The sequence below is a fragment of the Heterodontus francisci genome, chromosome 1 (genome assembly GCF_036365525.1).
Source record: "Heterodontus francisci isolate sHetFra1 chromosome 1, sHetFra1.hap1, whole genome shotgun sequence".
In the NCBI taxonomy this organism is placed as follows: domain Eukaryota; kingdom Metazoa; phylum Chordata; class Chondrichthyes; order Heterodontiformes; family Heterodontidae; genus Heterodontus; species Heterodontus francisci.
In genome coordinates, this window is record NC_090371.1 from 70977329 (window position 1) to 70997729 (window position 20401).

The 20401-nt window shown below is 41.7% G+C and overlaps 1 protein-coding gene across 24 annotated transcripts in view; it reads left to right on the plus strand.

Moving 5' to 3' along the window:
- Positions 1-330: 330 nt before the first annotated feature.
- The window catches only part of celf4 (CUGBP, Elav-like family member 4), a 1375410-nt gene continuing 1355339 nt past the window's right edge, over positions 331-20401 (plus strand). For 16 of the 24 annotated variants that reach the window (XM_068050672.1, XM_068051186.1, XM_068050329.1 and 13 more), the window contains exons 1-2: positions 412-595; positions 2431-2513. In XM_068050672.1, the coding sequence (XP_067906773.1) occupies positions 412-595; positions 2431-2513 (267 nt within the window). Of the gene's footprint in view, positions 596-2430; positions 2514-20401 lie in introns of all 24 variants that reach the window. The other 8 variants (XM_068049595.1, XM_068050160.1, XM_068049749.1 and 5 more) reach the window with 1 other exon arrangement.

Sequence of the window (20401 nt, forward strand, 5' to 3'; positions counted from 1 at the left end):
TTAAAAAAACACAACCCATGAAATCGTTATTGTCAAAGCGCTTTGTGTTCCTTCCCTTTATTTGGTAGTAAAGAGGGAATGGATTTATTATTATTATATCGAGGAAGAGGGGAAAAATGGAATGTGCACAAGCTGGCTTTTTATGGCTGGATTATGGAAGCTACCACTGTCTGGGGTGGTAGTGTATATTAATAAAGAGGGAGGGGGAGGGAGGGGGTAGGCTGCTTCATCCACCCCGGCTCTGCGCCGACCTTGAGCCGATCCAGTCTGTTTAAACGGCGGAGTCAATGTAAAGGAAAGTTGCCTGACGTCACGCAGTGTGGGAGAAAGATGGCCACGTTAACGAACGGCGTGCAGCAGGCAGCAGACAACCTCAACAACAACATCCAGATCAGCACTGCCAACGGGCCTATGAACGGACTCAGCCACAGCCAGAACAGCACCATCCCCATGAAGGACCACGACGCCATCAAACTTTTCATCGGCCAGATCCCCCGCAACCTGGAGGAGAAGGACCTCAAGCCCCTCTTTGAGGAATTTGGCAAGATCTACGAGCTCACGGTGCTGAAGGATCGCTTCACCGGCATGCACAAGGGTCTGTACACAATCAGCACTGTCTCCACTGCTCTTAGAAAGCCACTTCGGGGCTTTCCAAAGTCGGGGCAATTTGAGAATGTCTTATTTTAGTGTTTGTTTCTTAATTTAATGTTAGGTTCAGCCAGCTAGTGGTGTGGTGCTGAAGGATAGCGTCTGTCGGAGAGCATGAAACACCAACTCGTTTTCTATATTAAAAAAAAACATTTGTAAAGAGCACGAGCGATCTGTCATTTAAAAAGCCTAGGAACTGATAGGTGCAGAAGGCTAGGTTTTACTCTGCTGCGTCTCTGCACACTTTGCACGGAATGAAAGAACTTGAGATTTCCAAGCACTCGGCGAACAGTATAGCTGTCTGTTTCCGCCAGCCTCCCTTTTCTTTTTTGCATGTGTATATATTTAGTTTTTTTTCTTGTTAAAAGAAAAAGCCCCAGCGAGTTAATAGTATTGAAGGACAGCGCTTCCGGCTCGAGTTTACACCTGCAGCTTTCTTTGTCAAAATATGACAACTTTTTTTTTTGTATTTTAATGATTTGGAAGACTTGGGCTGGGGTTAGGAGCGATGAAACTATATGAGCTGGCGAGTCGGGGGTGGTCTCTGATGGTGCTAAACGCTAGCTTCACACACAGGAATAATAACTTGCAGGATTTGTAGTGATGATTTTAACAGGCGAATTGACCCAGCTGCTGCTGTGTGATATGGAGAAAAGCACACAAGGGTGTGCAGGTGCACAGTCTGCGTGTTGGAGGGAGGGCGAGGGGTTCGGGCAGAAGTAAGATATGAAAAGGGCCTTGGGTTATCTGTAATTTAAAATGCAATATTTATGAGCTCACCGGCCGCATTCTCTGGCGCGGATAAGACTGTTTGCTATTTTCAATAACTATGGATTAAAATTTCAATGATATGAGTGATGTGATTCCCAACACTCGTTCTTTAAAGCTTTGGATAATTATTTACTGACCATATTAAGATTACCGGCTGCATTTTTGTTTACAATTTAAGAAAATAAAAAGTATAGTATCCAATTTTGTTCATGTCTGGTCGGAATATTAGACTTCGAATTACTTCTATATTATGTAGTCAATTTTAATATTAAAAAAATACGCCTGTACAGCAAATAAACCAGGTTAAGGGCCGAGAACCCTTTACACAGCCCCCTTTCTCCAGTGTGTCTACTCTATGGGTCTGGTTTGGAGCTGCAGAGTTCGAAGTTGCTGGGGGTGTGCTCTCATTAGCAGTAACAACTCCTGCGGGTTAACTTCCACTGCCAGACCACATATGGTACTCTGCAGACAGCATAGACTTCTGGTAATACAAAGATAACTGTCGCAGCCTCAATAGTTAATGTCAAAGACCGCGTCCTCTGCTATAGAATTGTATCCCGTATCACTTTAAATGAAATAAAGTATTGCTCCAAATGTGAACGGAAAGTACCAAAACATCTCTAAGAGTAAACAAAAATAGGAGTACTGTGTGCTATGTTAGAGATATGTTTGAAGGTGCATATAACATGCGCTTTAAGCCTATACTGAAGTATGTTCTTGGAATTATCTGTTAATATGTTTTTACAATCCCCTGTTAAGACATTAATCAAGCAGGAGAACATAAATTTTCAAAAGTGAATGCACCAAATGTCACTAAATAAGTTCTGGTTAATGATATAAGTCGATAATATACAAGTGATTTAGTCAGACGCACATTCCAGAATCTAAACCAGGTCGCACTTGCCAATTTTGAATTGTTGGGATAATAAACAGTAAGATCATTTTGAAATAAGAAATGGCGGCAAAATTGTATTCACAGTGCCTTTGTTTTTTTTTTAATTAAATGATTAGGTTGTGCCTTCCTAACGTACTGTGCCAGGGAATCTGCTCTGAAGGCCCAGAGCGCATTGCATGAACAGAAGACATTACCTGGGGTAAGTTCAAGGAATTCTTTCAAGTTTTCTTGCCTTGGTGATGGATCCGAGCCATTACCTTTCCGGTGCAAAGAGTTGCCGCATCACCTCAGGCGCTGTTTAGATTTTTAGTAATAAAACTTTAAAATGAAAGTCGTTCATCGTATTATTGGCAGTGGTATGCTTTATTTATTAATGTATTTGTTTCCAATTGTATGGGGATGCGAGAGTGGAATTAAGATTCCAACTTGGCGCGGCTTTACGAGAGAGAAAAAATGTGATTTTATTTATAAGAACCGGAATGATAATCATGTTACAGATCTGTGACCTGGGATCTGTGTAGTAGGCAGTCTTTAAATAGCTGTTTTGCTATGTATTTAAATACTATGTCTATGTATAGGTGGAGTTACATGACAGCTTTTATAAAGAGGAATGTTTAGGTACAGATGAGCAGCTTGAGCCACGTGGATGGCAATGCACATGTTATTTTCTTTTAAAGAGCTGCGACTGTCTTCACTTGACAGCCCTGGGTGTTTTTTTTTAGTTCTCGCTGAGGGAAGACTGTAGTGTGATTATGGACATTTTAAGACTGGCTTTCAAAAGTCATTTATGCAATCAGCTGTGACATCCTCTCTCATCGATTAATTCTGCTGCTGGAAATACATATTTTATAACAAGCTGACAAATTCAAGCAGGCGTGTTACAAACCAGCGCGGTTTGGGGCTGGGAGGTAAAGCGGCCATGCAATTCTGGCACGAACATCTACGCTTGATCAGTGTTCCATATCTTTTCTTTCCCCCCAACAATAATTGGAGGGAAACATAACCTTTGAATGTTTTCCAAGACCAGCCGGTACAACTTCATCAAGCCCTTTAATTCTGCTATTCCATGCCTTAGTCAGCCTGTGCCCTTACCCCGCCCCTCGCTCGTCCCGTGTCACAATTGGATCTATATATATTATGTACATCTGTATGGATACATGGCAAAGAATGGTGTTTCATGCGAACTGAGATGTATAAATAGCAAAGGGCAAAACTGTATTAGGGTTATTCCCAACAGACTGACAATGGGGAAAAATAAATTGCGATTGAAGTTTTTAGATTAATACCATCCTTGTGCCACCTCTAATTCAATCTGGGGTTTCACTGTGTTTGTATTTATACACACATTTTTAATCAGTACTGAGTCAGAGATTTATACTTGGTAGCTGTAGTGAGAATCGTTATGTATTCAGTGTGTAACCACCTACTATCATGGGGCTGTGTGGCTTTTGTCAAGACTTATTATCATACAGAAGCCTTCAGCTTTCCCATGGCCTACTTCATTTCCATTGTAGAGATGTATTTAAGTCAACAGCTGTCACTGCTATGCAGCACCCCTCCAAGTTAAAAAAAGACCCCCTTCTTTATTTATTCTCCTCATCGGATGTAATAGTCTGTCATTCTCAAATCTTCACAAACCTAATCACATTTGAAACAGGGTGGGGAGGGGGAGGTTTGGCCACCACGCACTTCACTGTTATATTGTTAGGCTATATTATTAGTTTACACAGTAATTGGTGGCCATTAGACACAAATAATTAAGACCCCAAAGACCTTGCATGTGCACGCATGTGCTTAAAAAAAAAGCTGCACCATCCTTTTGTCTACTCTCAGCTGCCATCCATTTTTTATAGCTCCATGGCACACCAAAAAATATAATCTGGCAACACTATTTTTGTTAGCATGCTAAAGGTTAAAAGAAGTACTTTAAAGTGATCAGGATGATGTATCTGTTGGTAGATCCATTGCCACCCGTTTGATTACTGAAGCGTGTTTAGAACCATTAATGACATCATCTTATTCAGCTCACCAACAAGCACTAAAAGCAAAAGTAGATCCACTGTAGAACAATTATTAAAACAAAAACCCCTTTAAGTTTATCATCTATTTGATATCAGTGAAAGGAGACTGTGGATTAAACTTGCAATATCCATGTTCTTCGGTATTTTTATAGTTACAGTGACATCTGAAAAAAAGAATGAGACAAGAGCCTCTAACTTAATTTCTGTAAATTCATTTCCTCACTATCCAGCAACATTTGGCTGGTTAGTTGGTTTTGAAGTTATGAAATCAATTTTCAACTTGGTAAGTAAATTATGGGGAAAGGAATGCTGCAACCTTAGACATCCACATCTGATATTGTTGGCATCCTGTATGAATGAGACTGTGCAGAACAATAAAGGTTTCATTTCATTTGGATTTGCTTTATACATGATGTGGCTCTCAGTCCTGCTATAGAAAGTCTGCAAAAGACTAGTTTCTAACTTTTAGTGGCTTACTTGTTTTTTTGTTTGGACTAATCTGGGAGCATATGCAATGATGATATAGGAAAGGAACATATGATTCTTCGAATCATTTCTTATGCACAGAGCATGTTTGTCAAATCTTTTGAACAGGTTTACAACATTTGAACTATGTTTGTCAGCAATGTTTAAGATCACGTTTTTAACATTAGAAATCTCATTGCAAAGTGTGCACTAGATTACAGACAATAACACTTTATTACGCAAAGTGAATGCATGAGTGTGTGTGTGAAAGTGAGAGAGAAAAAGCCATAAGAGACTGATTACATGAATTGGAGTCAGTTTGGTCTTTGTTGGTCTGCTAGAAACTCAGAGGCATTGTGAAGAATTGCAGACTTTAAAAAAAAAAGCCAGTAAGAATGTCCAATGGGAGGTGCAAGATGTGTGCAAGAAATGTGTGGTGGGATGATTACACATGCTATTCCATCTGAGTCAGAGAGAGCAAGCGAGTGAGCACTTACACTTCCTCATTATTGTCTATTGAATGGCTGAAGCTGAAAGTAATGAGATGGAGCTTAATAAGGAAATGCTTCCTTTCAGAGGATGAGAGTTGTGAGCCTGCTGTATCTGCCATGTCTCATTAACAGGCTGCTGCGGAGCACATGGTGTCGCACAATAATGAGAGTTTTGGGGGTGGGGGTTGGAAGTGAGCATGCTGCACTCTAGAGATATCTCTTTTGTGTTGCCAAGCATTTAAGTTCATTCTCGAGCAGACACCTGGCACAGATAAAAATAGGGAATACAAAAAGATGGATATTAGAAGACTAGGCAACACAGCAGTGAAACATGTATCATATTTGTTCTGCATTCTATGCTTTCAGGTTCTCATCCCAGTGATGCCTGACACTAAGATTTTATTATCCAGCAATATATTAAGTTTTCTAATCCCTGCCTGTACAACTGGATGGTGTGGTTTTGCACTGGGTGCTTAGCCTAGGCAGGAGAAACTAGCATGTACTGACCTGCCCTCCATCAATAGGCTTTAAATCAGTTCATCTAAAAATATGATAGATATCATACTTCTCACTTCTGAGAAAACAGCAATCTTGAGAAAAGCGCTAAGAAGGAGAGTTACCTAATAGAAAATTTTCTTTAGCTATAAAGGGGCTTTGTTGGAGGTCAAACAATGAATGGCCTAACTAATCCCTGAGGGTACCATACCTTCTTATAGTGATGGAGGATTATGGTCAGTATTGGAATGTTGTGGTGCAAATATATTTGGATCAAGGTAGAGCCATAGGTCTGTCTCTTGATTTGGTTTGTGTGGAAACGTTCTGATCCCACAAGATTAGTTTGCTCAGATTGAATCTTCTTTGCAGATCCAGGAAAGACAAGGACCAACTTAACATCATATGAGTATTGCTGGAACGAAGACTCACACTAGCTTTATTTTTGGTGTCAAATGAATATCAAAGGAAAATTAATCCACTGTATAAAGAAATACAATATGGTCAGCATATGTGTATGGTCAGATTATTCAGAGATAAATGTATAAATGAACACATGCAGATATAGATCATGACATTTTTGTAATTTGCAGTATTGAATAATTTACAAAATTGCACCTGTAAGTTGTGATAAATAAACATCAATATCACTGCAATGACTACATTAACAATAATGTTCATAAAAACCTGATGAGTTCTGGTACTGGGCTTCAGCATATTATAATATATCTTGATTATTATTTACCCAGACACTGATTATGACCATCTGCTAATTATGTCTGAGCCTCAGTGCATATGAATAAAAAAAAAAGTCAGGAAGGACCTAACGATGGATGGAACAAAACTTAAAGTCAGACACCAAACAGCAAAAATAAGAAATATACATGACAAATTAAAATGGCAGTAAGTCTATGTAAATATATGGAAGGAGAAGAATTTAACTTTATAAGTACAGTTGGTCCATATAATGTCTGATGAAAGAACATGAAGTATTTGGATATTTATCACTTTGAAACAATGAAACAATGAATGAAAGAGAAGTTGGTATCACTCTGTCAATTTAAAAAATGTTACACGTTATCTAGTGTTTGTGCCTAAGTAATAAGAGAGATTGGTTATCCATCTACGTGATGACATCAAAAGATTTTACCCTCGGCATTTTTCTAAACATAAAGACCAAAATAATGTATTCTTTTACAGCAAGTCTTTCATGAAACAGTTATACTTTTTAATCTGATAGAAAAATATATCATAGGGGAGCTAAGTTTTCTTTTAATGAACAACAGTTCTGGATATTTTGTTTTGTTAATGTGAGAAAGTTGTAGAAATCTGCATTCACAATGTTTTGTTTTGTTGTAAAAATCTGTACCTACTGTAAAACTGAGATGAAAACTGTTTTCTCACACTCACTTTCTTCTTTTTCTAGTTTTCTCTTTCTCACTTTCATTTCCATATGTGGTATCACCTACATTTTAAAGTCATTTCTTGACATATCCGCAAGATCTCCCTGATAATCCCTTCATATAATCTGTTTAACAAAACTCCATGTTATCTGACTGATAGCCACATCCACAGAGTATGCCTGATGACTGATCAATGTTAGCTGTTTAATATCCTACAATCGTGTGCTTAATAACCCTCCATGTTTTCCGTCTGAAACTTCATTCCCACAGTATGAAAGATACCCTCCATGTTATCTGCCTGATAACCTTTTCGTGTGATATGCTGACAGTCCCTCTACGTGATCTACTTAATAATGTGTCAAATAGCACTTCCATGTAATCGACTTGTTAACATTCCAGGTGAATTGTCTGATAACCTCTCCATGTGTTCAGCCTAATAACCTTTCAATGTGATCTGCTTGATAAGCCTCCGTATGATTTGTCAAATAGCACTACCATGTTACTACCTGATATGTCAGGTGACCCCTTCCACATGACGTGTGGGATAGCACCTCTATAATCTACCTGAATATCCCCGGTGCAATCGGTCTGAGTAACCTAGTGAATGAACAGTTTGATAGCTTTCATAAAACCTACTCAATAACTCACGATTGCAACCACCATAATAAGCCTTCTATGAGCCGTAAAGGATAGAATCTTTTCCATAGTAGCTCTTTTCCCCAGTACCTATGTGCCTCACAATGTAACACATCTCATAAACATTAATAGAATATAATATGAGAAATAAATAAGTAAACACACAACTAATAACAAACACATATCTCCCCAGGATCCTGGCAATTTGATGTTACATCAGTGAAATGTGAGTGGCAATGTAAAAACATTAACATATAACTCTCCAAATAATAATCTGAGACCTTTATTGAAATATTCATAAACATTCTATCCTTGTATAAAATTACTGATAGTGTGGAAGAGTGGCTCAATATTAATGAGCTTAACTGTTGTGAATAGTCACTAGAAGTCTGACTCCTTCTATCTGCAACAGCCTGTGATAACAGCCCTGGTGGTCCTTCCACAGGGCTAATATTGTACCCAGAAGGAATAACAGACGACTGGGAATTTGTCATGAGGATGCAGCATCGTTATGGGGTTTGGTTGACATAAATTGTGAGCAGAAAGCTTGAATAGCTACTTTGTGATCCAAACCTCAACATTCTTACAGTCTCAAACAAAGTTCCAGCATCCACGTTATTTTAGTGTTCCACTGGATCTCTTGCAGCATTGCTCAACAGCCTGAGAAGTTTAGGCCGGGTGTGAGAGAAGTTGGGCTGAATTTTATTAGCGCACTGAACTTCGCGGCAGCGCGCTCTGAAGTCAGTGGTCTTCAGACATGGAAGCGCCCCTGCGGTATTTCGCGCCGGGGTTCATTTAAATGGAGGGGATGGAGAGGCCGCCCCCTGTACGTCATTGGGAGCAGTGGCTCTGTCCCTGGCAATGGCGTCCGGCACCACTCGCAGGCCCCGGCGCTATTTTTAAAGAGCTTCAAGCCCTTAGGACAAATTAGAATTTTTAAAGGTTTGTCACTACAAGCTTTATTTTAAAAATATTAAAAGCTGGAGGCCCATTCCTAACGCCCACAATGCTTTTTTTTATTGTCTGATATGAATAAAATGTATTTCAGTCCCAACATGAACATCCCCCCCGCAACCTTATCACATTTGCCCTTCAACCCCTTCCCACCAGAATTGTTTTTCCTGCTCCTCCCCCCACTGTCCTGATAATTTCAATTCTACCCCCTCCCCACCAGTGTCCCGCCTCGGAATTCCAAATTGAGTTGCGAAGGCGTGTGAGTTGCGGTTTTAATTAGTTTAAGTTTGTAAATGAAGGCCCCGCTGCTGGGCGGCGGGGGAGCCGCACCGAGGCCTTGCCGCTGCTGGTAAAATGCGGCAGGACCTTCTCGGCGTCATGGGTCGTGGCGGGCCTCTCTGCAAGTATTATATGAGCCCTCCTGCCACGACCCCCGACATTGAAGGACTGGTAAAATTCAGCTCGTTGTGTCTGGGCGGTGCCAACATTGAAGCTTAGGATAGGGGTAACTGCCAAGTTTAAACTTGGCGGGCTGGTTTGTAAGAAGCCCTCGACATCGGGATCCATGGAGGGGTCCTGAAAATGGCCCCGGATGAGGCCTGCCATGGACTTTGTCGCCGGCAGGGCCCGGCTGATCCTTCCGGCAGCAACGAGGCACTGTGGCGGACCCCACCCCCCCCCCCCCCCCCCACCCCCCACCCTCCAGCTGGGCTATGGGACCACAATTTGAATAGTCAAATCAATTAAAATAATTAAAATATACTCATGCCTCCTCTTGATGGCCCGCCGCGATCTTTGGCCTGGCGGCTGGCACTCCCTGGATCCCTGTCTGGGGAAATGAGGCACAACACTTGAGTGGAGGGGGGATGAGGTAAGTTTATCAGTGCGGGGGGGTGGTAGGGAGCAGGGTCAAATTAACGTCATGAGTGTGGGGGATGTTGGGCAGGGTTATAACTTTCAAGTCTGTGCAGTTTGGGGTGGAAGATCAGATGATAAAGGTAAGTGTTTATGAGGGAGAAGGGCAAATAATTAATTTAATTCTTATTGCGGGGTGGGAGAGGGGCAAAAGCAATGCATTTATTTTATTTAATTCAATCTATCTTTAAATATTTAATTAAGCCAGTAGGGCTAACAGCCCTTTAAAGATGGTAGCCCGTCCCCTCCATGTAATTGGGGGAGAGGCAGGTCACCCTTGAGATTGCGGCGGCCCACACGAGTGGGCCGTCATTTTTGAAGGCAGGCAAGCTTATAAAATCCAGCCTGGCATGTGCAAGTAGCAGGGCAGGATGTTGGGAAGATGGTTTGAAATAGCTGTCCCTGCCCTATTTCTGATGCAAGGCCCTGTCAAGGAGCTGGTTCTGCAATGAGCTTTGAGCATGCTGAAACTTTTTCAAGCAGAACCTTAGGGTGAGCTGGGTCCGCCCAACAGCCAGTCAAAGGGCTGGGGGGAAAAGAATATTGGAGTCATAATATTTTCGGGAAGGGAGCGCATCAAAGCATTCATTTTCAACTTTGTCAGGGACTGTGTCTTCCATTACTGCTGGTATGTTTCCCTTAAGGCACTGTTTACCTGGCTCCTGCATTTTGGTGTGTGGTTCTACAACAGCTGACAGAAAACAGGAATATTTTGAAACATTATGGCACTACTTCAATGTGATAATAAGGTCACCCAAAAGAAAAAGCGGGTTTTCCTTAAAGAGTAATACTCCTTGTCTAGATAGCTAACACTCCTTTATATACCATATGCAAATAAACCCCTGGAGTACAGAATGTGCTTTGCAGCTTTCAAAATATTTTTAGCCACATGCATGTGTAGAAAATGCTGAGTAAATTTTTAATGAGGAGCAGTACCAAGTAACATTTAAAGAGCTGTCTGGAGTTTCCCAGCAGGACTGCTTTTTACAGTGCTCTCTGCACAAACGCAACATTTTTGAAGAAAAGGTTGCCTTTAAGAAGTATCACTGCAGCCTTCAAAGAGTTAAATTGTGCAGCTGTGCTGTAGATAAAGCTGAGATGAAGGAAAGAAAGAAATGACTGAAAGGGAGAAAATGATACATTACAGATGGATACAAATAATACAACCTGTTTCATGTAAACACACAATAGCAAGTGCAGTGAATATGAACTGCTGTGTCAGAGAAACGAATTGTGACTTGTCAGTAATGACATACTCCATCTTCTGAGAATGAAGGTAATACTACCTGTTAGATGAGGTTGCTTGAACAGCCCAATATTTATAAGCAGAAAACACTGGACTATCAAACCCACGAGTTGAGATGTTTAGAATCTCGGCCTTGGCCAACCATCCATTTCTGCCTGAACCATTATTAGAGCAGTAGTCACAGGTGCAGCACTGCCTGGCGGTAGAGTACAGGAAACATCACACACACACACATTCCCACCTGCAGGAAATGCGTTCTTCATTTGCTTATTATGAACAGCATAAACGCTGGCATTGGCCATTTAGGCCCGAATGACCTGTTTCTCTGTTGCAAAGTCAATGTAATTCTATATAATTATGAACTGTCAGAGAGAGCCTCAGGGTGTTTGTCACAGGACTACTCCACCTCTCCACTCCAAAAGTGAAAGGGAAGACTGCAGTTTGGGGGTCCGATTTAAAGAAAAGACAAGGGGAAAAGATTATTGTTTATTTTTACGTTTAGAGTCAGGCAGAGAAAACAAGACCACCATGTAGGGGAAACATAGGAGCCTAATTAGTGTCCTCAGTGCATTTCAGCTGTGATCTGGGAATAAAAGTGATTGGGAAATCTCAATGCATTGGTGAAGGAGAGCTATTTGAACAAAGGTTTAAAAAGAAAACATCACTTTTCTTGATGAGAGACATGGACTTTAATTAATGACTTAAGTAGCATAACCTTTGACTTAGAGTCTCATGGATAAAGGCCACACATTGATGAATGAGACTACAAGTGTAACTCAGCAGGGCTTTGTGCTTCGGTACTTGTTTAAAATAAGAATGTGGAGCCTTGGTGGTCTTTCAGTGCAAGAGGTTCTTGAAGAAAATAAGGTGCACCTATTATGCAAACTCTATAACATTCTTGAATTGGTCCCTTTAAATGAATGTTGTTATGAAAAAGGTACCAGCAAAGTGGAAGTATTTTGTAACATTAGATCATGTGTAAACTCCTAAAAAGGTACTCTGATCTAACATAACTTTTAATAGAACACATACTTTTTATAATCAAAGCTAGAACAAACAGCCCTGATTATAATATGTCCATTTTAAATGGCACTTTTTTGTGTGGCTAGCAGAGCCTGCTTTGTAAAGAGGGTTTACACAGGTAACACTGTTAATATCAACAATTGTTTTATTCTTGCATCCCCACACATTTTTAATATTTTACACTCCTCTGAATGAGTGGTTTCTGATCTGTATAAAAAAAGTGCTTTGCCTGATCTCAGCTAGGCTGTGATAGAGCATTGTCAGAAGGCAGAAAGGGAAGGGGAGCCAATGAGTTCTAACTCAGGGGAGAGAAACAAGAAAAAAACTGAAGTATGACTCATATCAGCCCATCACTGAACAGCCCCCACCTCCCACAAAAAAAGCTTGCAGCCTGCACCATTCAACTCTCATCTACTGTACAACTGAAACCAGTTGTAGGAGTAAATTATCCTGTTTTTTTTAAAATTGCTTCTTGATTTTAAACATTGGTCACAACTTTCAATGAAAACACTTTATTGTAAACAGGTCTCCAACAGGAGGTACCAGTGTCTGTGGATTAGAGAACAAAGCAACAAACAAAAATGTAAAATAAAGCAAGCATCTAAAGCATGAACACAGATTAATAGCTCTAAATTAGGACTATTAGGGGTACACATCTCTTTGAGACATGCTGAAATACAGAAATGTAACTTAAAAGAGGCTATTTAAAAAAAATCATGGAAGAATTGAAGATAAAGATTAAATTTAGTGTCTACAATTTTTACAAAAGGAGTTTTCTTTTAATCATTTGTCGAGTGTTTTATTTAAAACCCTGGTGCCGTCTATACAGAAGGGCATTAGCAAATCACAATCCAGGAGTGGAGTGGGCTGCATGGAGAGCGGGAATGGAGTGGGCTGCACGGGGAGGGGGAGTGGAGTGGTCTGCACGGGGAGAGGGAGTGGAGTGGTAGAATGCAGCTAAGAGGAGGGCACCTGGAAAAGGAAAACAATAACACTCAATAAAAGGTTAGAATCAAAGAAAGGATTTTCTGAAAATGCAGAGCCACTGAAGAAGGAAAAGGGTTTAATGCTTCAATCAGACCCTTCATGACTGCCAAATTAGAATATTAAGTTTTCTTTTTGGTTTGAGTATAACATACCTTGTTTTAATATTCTCATTGTTTTGGCATACAAAACACAATGAAGAATGTACTCTGTCCAAAATATTTTTAAAAATAGTGTTTCATAAAACAGCAGTTATTCTACAATAAATTTAACAATTACAATTTTAGAATAAATTACATTAAATCACATTTGGATAATTGTTTTTAGCTAAGTGCTATGAATTCAGTGGTTGCTCTTTGTCCCTTCATCCCCCTCCAGCAGGCTATTTCACATGGTGTGTCACAGTCCAGAGCAATACAATGTGCTCTCCATTATATGAAAGCCACAGCCAAAGGAAGCAGAAGCTCATTGCACTCCTGTGTTCCATCTGAAGCCTCGTGGTAATGCTCCAAAACCAATGCTTCTGAATTAGGTTCTTAAAGCTCCCAAAATAACAGCAACAATCAAAAATTCATGTTTAGGGTATGTCCTTTGCAGTCTGCTACAGACAAATGTATTCCATCATATATATCAGATACATTCTGATTGAAACAATTACAACATGGATATAATATTTGAAACTATCTCTGGGCTTTTGAGCACATTTGTACAGTTCTCAGTTACAGGACATAATTAAAATAATGATTCCGTGCAAATCACATTTGCAGACCATTTCATGCAGCGAGTGGTTAGGATCTGGAATGCACTACCTGAGCACATGGTGGAGGTAGGTTCAATCGGGGGAATTGAATTATTATCTGAAAAGGAAGAATGTGCAGGGCTATGGGGAGAAGGCAGGAGAGTGGCACTAGGTAAATTGCTCTTTCGGAGAGTCAGCGCAGACACAATGGCCTTCTTTTGTGCTGTAACAATTCTGTGATTGTGAAGTGAAATTCCTTCTGCTGCTGTTTTGTACTCTTTTTGACCTTTCTTCTGAAAGTATTACCAGGTAGAATTTAACCCCTTTGGATATATTTTTTTAAAAATTTTACTTATTTTTTAAAAATCCCAAACTCCAACAACCATACAGGGCCGATTTTTAAAGCCTGCTGGCGGAGGGAGCAGGCATCTGTGCATGATTTGAAGATCAGGTTGGCTGCTTCCGGAACACAAAACCACTTTTAAAGGGATGCCGGGAGGGAGGGAACGGCAACTCCGCACGCCTTCAACTAAGTGCCTGTTGATCTCACTGAGGAGCTCATTTACAGGCTTGTCAGCAGCAGTATGGGATTTTCAAAAGAAGGACATGGCTGGAATCACTTGGACAGCTGGGGTTGGCAGGGGAAGGCCTGATGAATGCACAAAGCCCAGATGAGGGTGTTCAGATGAGAACAGACTCCTCTGACATTGGACAGAGCAGCCAGGATGAGTTTCAGCAGATTCTGGACAGCAGGAGGACAGAGGAGCACAGCACGGGGCTGCAAGGGGAAGAATCACAGAATTGTTACAGCACAGAAGGAGGCCATTCAGCCCATTGTGTCGGCACTGGCTCTCTGAAAGAGCAATTCCCTCAGTCCCATTTGCCTGCCTTCTCCCCATACCCATGCACATTCTTCCTTTTCATATTCCCTTTTGACTGTTTCAATTGAACCTGCCCCCACCACTTCCTCAGGTAGAGCATTTCAAACCTTAACCACTCGCTGCATAAGAAAGTTTTTCCTCATGTCACTTTTGCTTTTCTTACCAAATACTTTAAATCTGTGCCATCTCATTCTCGATCCTTTCACAAGTGGGAACAGTTTCTCTCTACCTACTCTGTCCAGACCCCTCATGATTTTGAATACCTCTATCAAATTACCTCTCATCCTTTTCTTCTCCAAGGAAAACAGTCTTAACTTCTCCAATCTGTCCTCATAACTGAAATTCCTCATCCCTGGAACCATTCTCATGAATCTCTTCTGTACTTTCTCCAATGCCCTCACGTCTTTCCTCAGTGCGTCGCCCAGAATTGGACACAATACTCTGGCTGAGGCCGAACTAGTGTCTTATAGAAGGCGTTACCCAAGACATTGGGTCTGCTACCCAAGAGTCAACTACCTGCAAATGACAGAGTGCCAGCGCTGTAAGAGGCTGTGCCTATCCAGGCAGATGGTCTTGGGGATTTGTTCTCTGATCCACAATGACCTGAGTCCTCATGGCCCCATGGCAGTCCTTTACCTGCAGCTGTCAAGGTCTCTGTCACCCTGAATTTCTATGCAGCCAGGTCATTCCAGGGATCAGATGAGGACAGAGGTGGCATCTCGCAGTTGGCAGTTCATCACGCCATCAGGTAAATTACAGATGCCATATTCAGGAGGGTGAGAACTACCTCCACTTTGACACAGATGGGTCTGCACAGACACAGACGGTAGTGGTTTTGGCCCCATTGCTGGATTCCCTTAGGTGCAGGGCATCATCAATTGAGCCCATGTGGCCATCAAGGCACCCAGCGACCTGCTAGTGAGATCCATCAACAGGAAGGACTTCCATTCCCTTAAGAACCAACTGGTCTGTGACCACAACAAGAGTTTCCTCCATGTGTGTGCTTGCTTTCCTGGCAGCTGCCATGACTCCGTCATCCTCTGCCAGTCCAAGCTGCCTCATCTCTTCATTCCATCCCCCAAAGTGCATGGATAGGTCCAAGGGGACAAGGGAAATTCCTTGAAGAGATGGCTACTGACTCCTCTACGGGAGTCCCAGATAGAGGCACAGAGGCACTATAACCAATACCACCTGCTCAGCAGGACAACCATTGAGCAGGTCATTAGGCTTCTGAAGAAGTGATCCCAATGCCTGAACTGGTTGGGTGGCATCTGCCAATACCCTCCTGCAATGGTCTCTGTCATTGTGGTGGTCTGCTGTGCTCTCCATAACATGGACCTCCAAAAAGGTGTGGACCTTGAGGACAGTGTGGCCCTGGAAGGAGACAGCTCATTGGGGGAGGAGCAGGAGGTAAGAGAGGAGGAGAAAGAAGGGGCAAAGGGAGATAACACTGAACAGAGAGTTGTCCCTGCTGCACAACGAGGTGACCTCCTCCTGCCACCCTCTGGGAAGAGGACCTCCGTCTCCCCTGTGACATCTCACTTCCCTCTGGTGCAGTGGAAGGTTTTGGCACAAAACGCAGATCATTCCCTCAGGCCAACTAGCAGCCTCAGTGATGGCTGCAGTGGGGTGTCTGTATGAGCCCTACACTTCATCTGACTCACCTCCATTCCAGGCCCCACTGGCTCTAATTGGACAGGAAACCCATCCCAATACCAATTAAGGCTCACCCATTTGAAAATCAGAACCTGAATCAGTTTCTCACTGGGGGTGGGTTTCTGACTCAAAACCAGACCCGGCTCCTGTTTCCTGCCTCCATAATGGAAATCCAGCCCACAGTCTATAGCACGGAACAGTGATAACAATAAGAAGTTGGAACCAGGCTAATTTTGCCCTCCCTATGTGGCTGCTGAGCCCAGTTATTGTGTCCTTTCTGCCACTCAGTCGAGATCTGCTAACTGAGCACAGATTGAAAATCAAACTTGACATTTACCTGGTGTTTGTGGCTTAGTACCACACTGAGCAGTGCATTCATTTATTGAGCCTGAGAGGGAGCTCTAAGAATTTACTATTTGATTACTTTAAATCGGATAGTATTGAAACAAATGGCAACTTTCTTAAAGAGCATTGCCATAGTGAAGATTGAAGGTAAGCTGCTATACGTACAGTTAGGATTCAATGTTAATTGTAACAGCAACTATCTAAATGAGAATGCATTTTTAGTAGAGTAGCCTCCAAGTAAAAATACACTTTATAACTCTCTTGTGCCTTTTGGCAGTGGTTAGACATCAGGCTATGTTTAATTTCTTTGCCACTGGCAACATTCCTGCGTTTTCTGTGTTTTGCATCTGTGTAGTGTCTGGTGGTGTGAAAGGACATCATTTAATATTCATTCATTCATACTGAAGTATACAGCAGTGTCCATGTCCATATGTAAATTATATTATAATACGAATGTTGGCATACATTAATGTCTCAGACATAATCTTCTAATATGAACCAGGGAGGATTAAGGGCTGCCACAAATTGGTCGTGAGGCCAGTCTACATTTTGACCTTTTGTTTCCATGCAACTATTTTTCAATATTGGTATATTTTCCAAAACAAGAAGTACAAGCTTCTTGAGTGGCTCAGTTGCCAAATGTTATGTGCAGTAAGCTACATAAACCCCAGGGTTAATCCTGTCTGTGCTGATATAGCAGTCCCAAGCAGTTCAATAGTGAAGGTGTTATATGCAGCCTCACTTTCCCAGGTTTAGGGTCAAAGGCAGTAACCAATTCTCACTCCTAACTGCCATTTCCAAAATATTAAACTTACATTTTAAAAAATCTTCATATTCATAGCTGTCCTGTCGGCTGCTGACAACTGTGATTAACCACTTCCTGTTGTCCTCATCTCCATACCCCCAACACTTACATGAGGGCCGCTGCTGGCAAGGCAATTGGCTTTAAATTCATGTGCTGCCTCAATTATTGAAATGAGCCCTGAAGCCTTATTTTGGGCTGGTCCCAGGCCTTCCTGTCTCCCTCATTCAGGATCCAAAAACAGGAGCAGAAGAATAAGTGAAAAAGTGAAATACCATGTTCACATCTTCAGTATATGGTCAGAAACTTTGGAAACAGAAAAGTGCCCATGACCATTTGCTACAGAATGAAATTGTAACTGCAAAGACATTCACTGCAAAGATGCCAGATTACAATTATGGATTAAAACTTCATCTATAAATCAAGGTGAGCTGCACTTAATTTCTAACATCAGCAGCTTTGCTCAGTTGGATGAGAGAGAGGAAAAAATACTAATAACCCTGGCTAAAGTGACCTTTCTTTCAGCTTATTCTATTGTAATTTGGATGAAGTTGTCCTTTAATTAGAAGTAGAACATGCTGCAAACATATTAAAGAAAGGACTACTGCTACTGCACAGAGTGTAATGAAATCAATGGTGGCATTAAAATGGAATTTTTTTAGAAAGCGGTTCAATAACATGAAAAATTGTTGAAAGATCATTGATAATGGAAAAAAAATTGAATATTTTTCTTTGCTTAGTAAGTGGCAGTGGGTCATGAGTTTTATACAGTACATGATTTTGGAAACCAGAGCACAAAATCTTTCTAAAATGGGGCTAAAGTTTTAAAAAATGACATTCGTATGGAAAATATTTTCAGAACACTGCACCACAAACAGAAAATGTGAAATATGCACAGTAGATCAGTTTGCATCTCAAGAAGAAAGATAGGTTAGTGTTTTGGATGTAGTCCCTTCTTCACAACCAGATTAAAAATTTGATTTTTCTTTTCTTTAGATGGTTAGGTGTGCAATATATTACACTTTGTTCTTAATGAGTAATTTTTACATCAATCAAAATCTGACGAAAAACCATATTCTGTTATTTTTCAAATAAAGAAACATCACTGTTCTGTTAAGCAATTATTCTGTACCTTCAGAATGAATGACATTAATTACTTTTGGACAGTTTTTTTCAGCTGAGTGTTCTGACGAAGGCTACAGATGAAACATTAATTTACCTTTTCTGTAGCAGATGCTGACTGAGCAGTTGTGCTTTTTTGTTATCATTTAAAAAAATTTCCAGCATTAACATTTCATTAAATCTGTCGGCGAGCTTCAAAAATGGCACCCCACCCATGCGGGCCGCACGCCAAAGAGCCACCGCGATCTCCCATTTACTTCCTCTCAATTCCTGAAAGCACTCACCCATGCTGAGATGTGGTTCTTCTTAAATAGCCAGGTTGGGCCATACCCCACTCTCCGCCAGTCACATGCAGGGAGTGGGCTGTCCGTCCCTGGCAATGGCGTCAGCTGCCTGTGTACAGGCGCTGACGCCATTTTTAAAGGACTGTTAGCCCTACCGGCTTATTTAAATATTCAAAGATAGATGGAATAAAAGTAAATGAGTACATTATTTTGCTCCTCTGTCACCCACCCCCATAACAATTAAATTAATTGTTTGCCCTTTCCTCCCCAAAACACTTTCCTTTACCATCTGACCTCTCCCACCCGCAAACTACACAAAGTTTAAACTACAGCCCTTCCCACCATCCCCTACACCCATGACGTTAATTTGACCCCATTTCACACCCCCCCCCCCCCCGCCCCCACCCCTGCACTGATAAACATACTTCCTCCCCCCTCCCCACCAGTGTTGCGCTGGTTTTCCCAGAGGGGGATCCGAAGGAGTGGGGGTGCCCGTCGCTGGGCCGAAGATCGCAACAGGCCATCAAGAGGTGACGCAAGTATATTAAAATTAATTAATTCAATTGATTTGAATATTAAAATTGTGGTCCTGTCAGCGAGCAGTGGGGAGGCCACCACCGTGCCTCACCACCGCCGGGAGGATCAGCCCGTCCCTGCTGGCATCACTATCTGTGGCAGGCCTCATCTGGGGTCATCATCAGGCACCCCCCCTGCCACAGATCCCGACATCACGGTCTCCTTAAAATACAGCCCATTCATTTTTTTCTTCTACTGAAAGCAATTAAAGGGAGGCATGGCTTTATTATAGTATGTATGCTTCCATTCAAGTTTGCAAGATGGTTTTGAGATATAGTTCTTTTTATATTGCCCCCAATCCTCTCCCATTTACCGTCTCTCAATCCCTGAAAGCACTCAGCCATGCTGAGATATGGTTCTTTTGATATCAGGTGGTTATTTTGGCATCAGGGACACTGCAGTAATTTGCCCAGGTAAACATTCTTTATATATCAGTCTTGACAAAAACTGCTGGCAATTTATTCAACATGGGCAATATCATAGCTGAGCCCAATCCTGTTCTCACTCACTAACCGCATCCACACACTTCCCTGCAGTATCTGCACAGCAGTCGGAGCAAGAATGCTAGCTGAATTTTCCTTCCCTGACCCAGAAGAACTAGGAAATTAACCTTTCTCCAACCCCACAACCCACCTAAACTCTCTATTCCTCTGTCTCTGGTCTTTGTGTGCATGGCGCCCATTGGTGACCATGCCTTCAGCTGCCTCGGGTCCACAATCTGGAATTCCTTGTTAAAGCCACTTTACCTCCCTCTCCACTTTAAGACTCTTTTCAAAACTCATTGCTTTCTCCAAGCTTTTATTCATACTCCCTAATATCTCCTTCTTTGGCCCAGCATTCATTTATTTGTGGTTGTGCCTTGGGATATTTTTCGGCATTAAAGGCACTATATAAATATAAGTTGTTATTATTGTTATTTGTAGGGCTGGATTTTGTGCTGGAGGCAGTGCTCCTGGCACCGGGCCGAAAAGTCGGGGTGACCACACGTCTACCTTTTTGTCCCCTGCCCCCCCTCCGGAGTGATCCTCCAGTCTTTTTAAATCAAAGTTTCA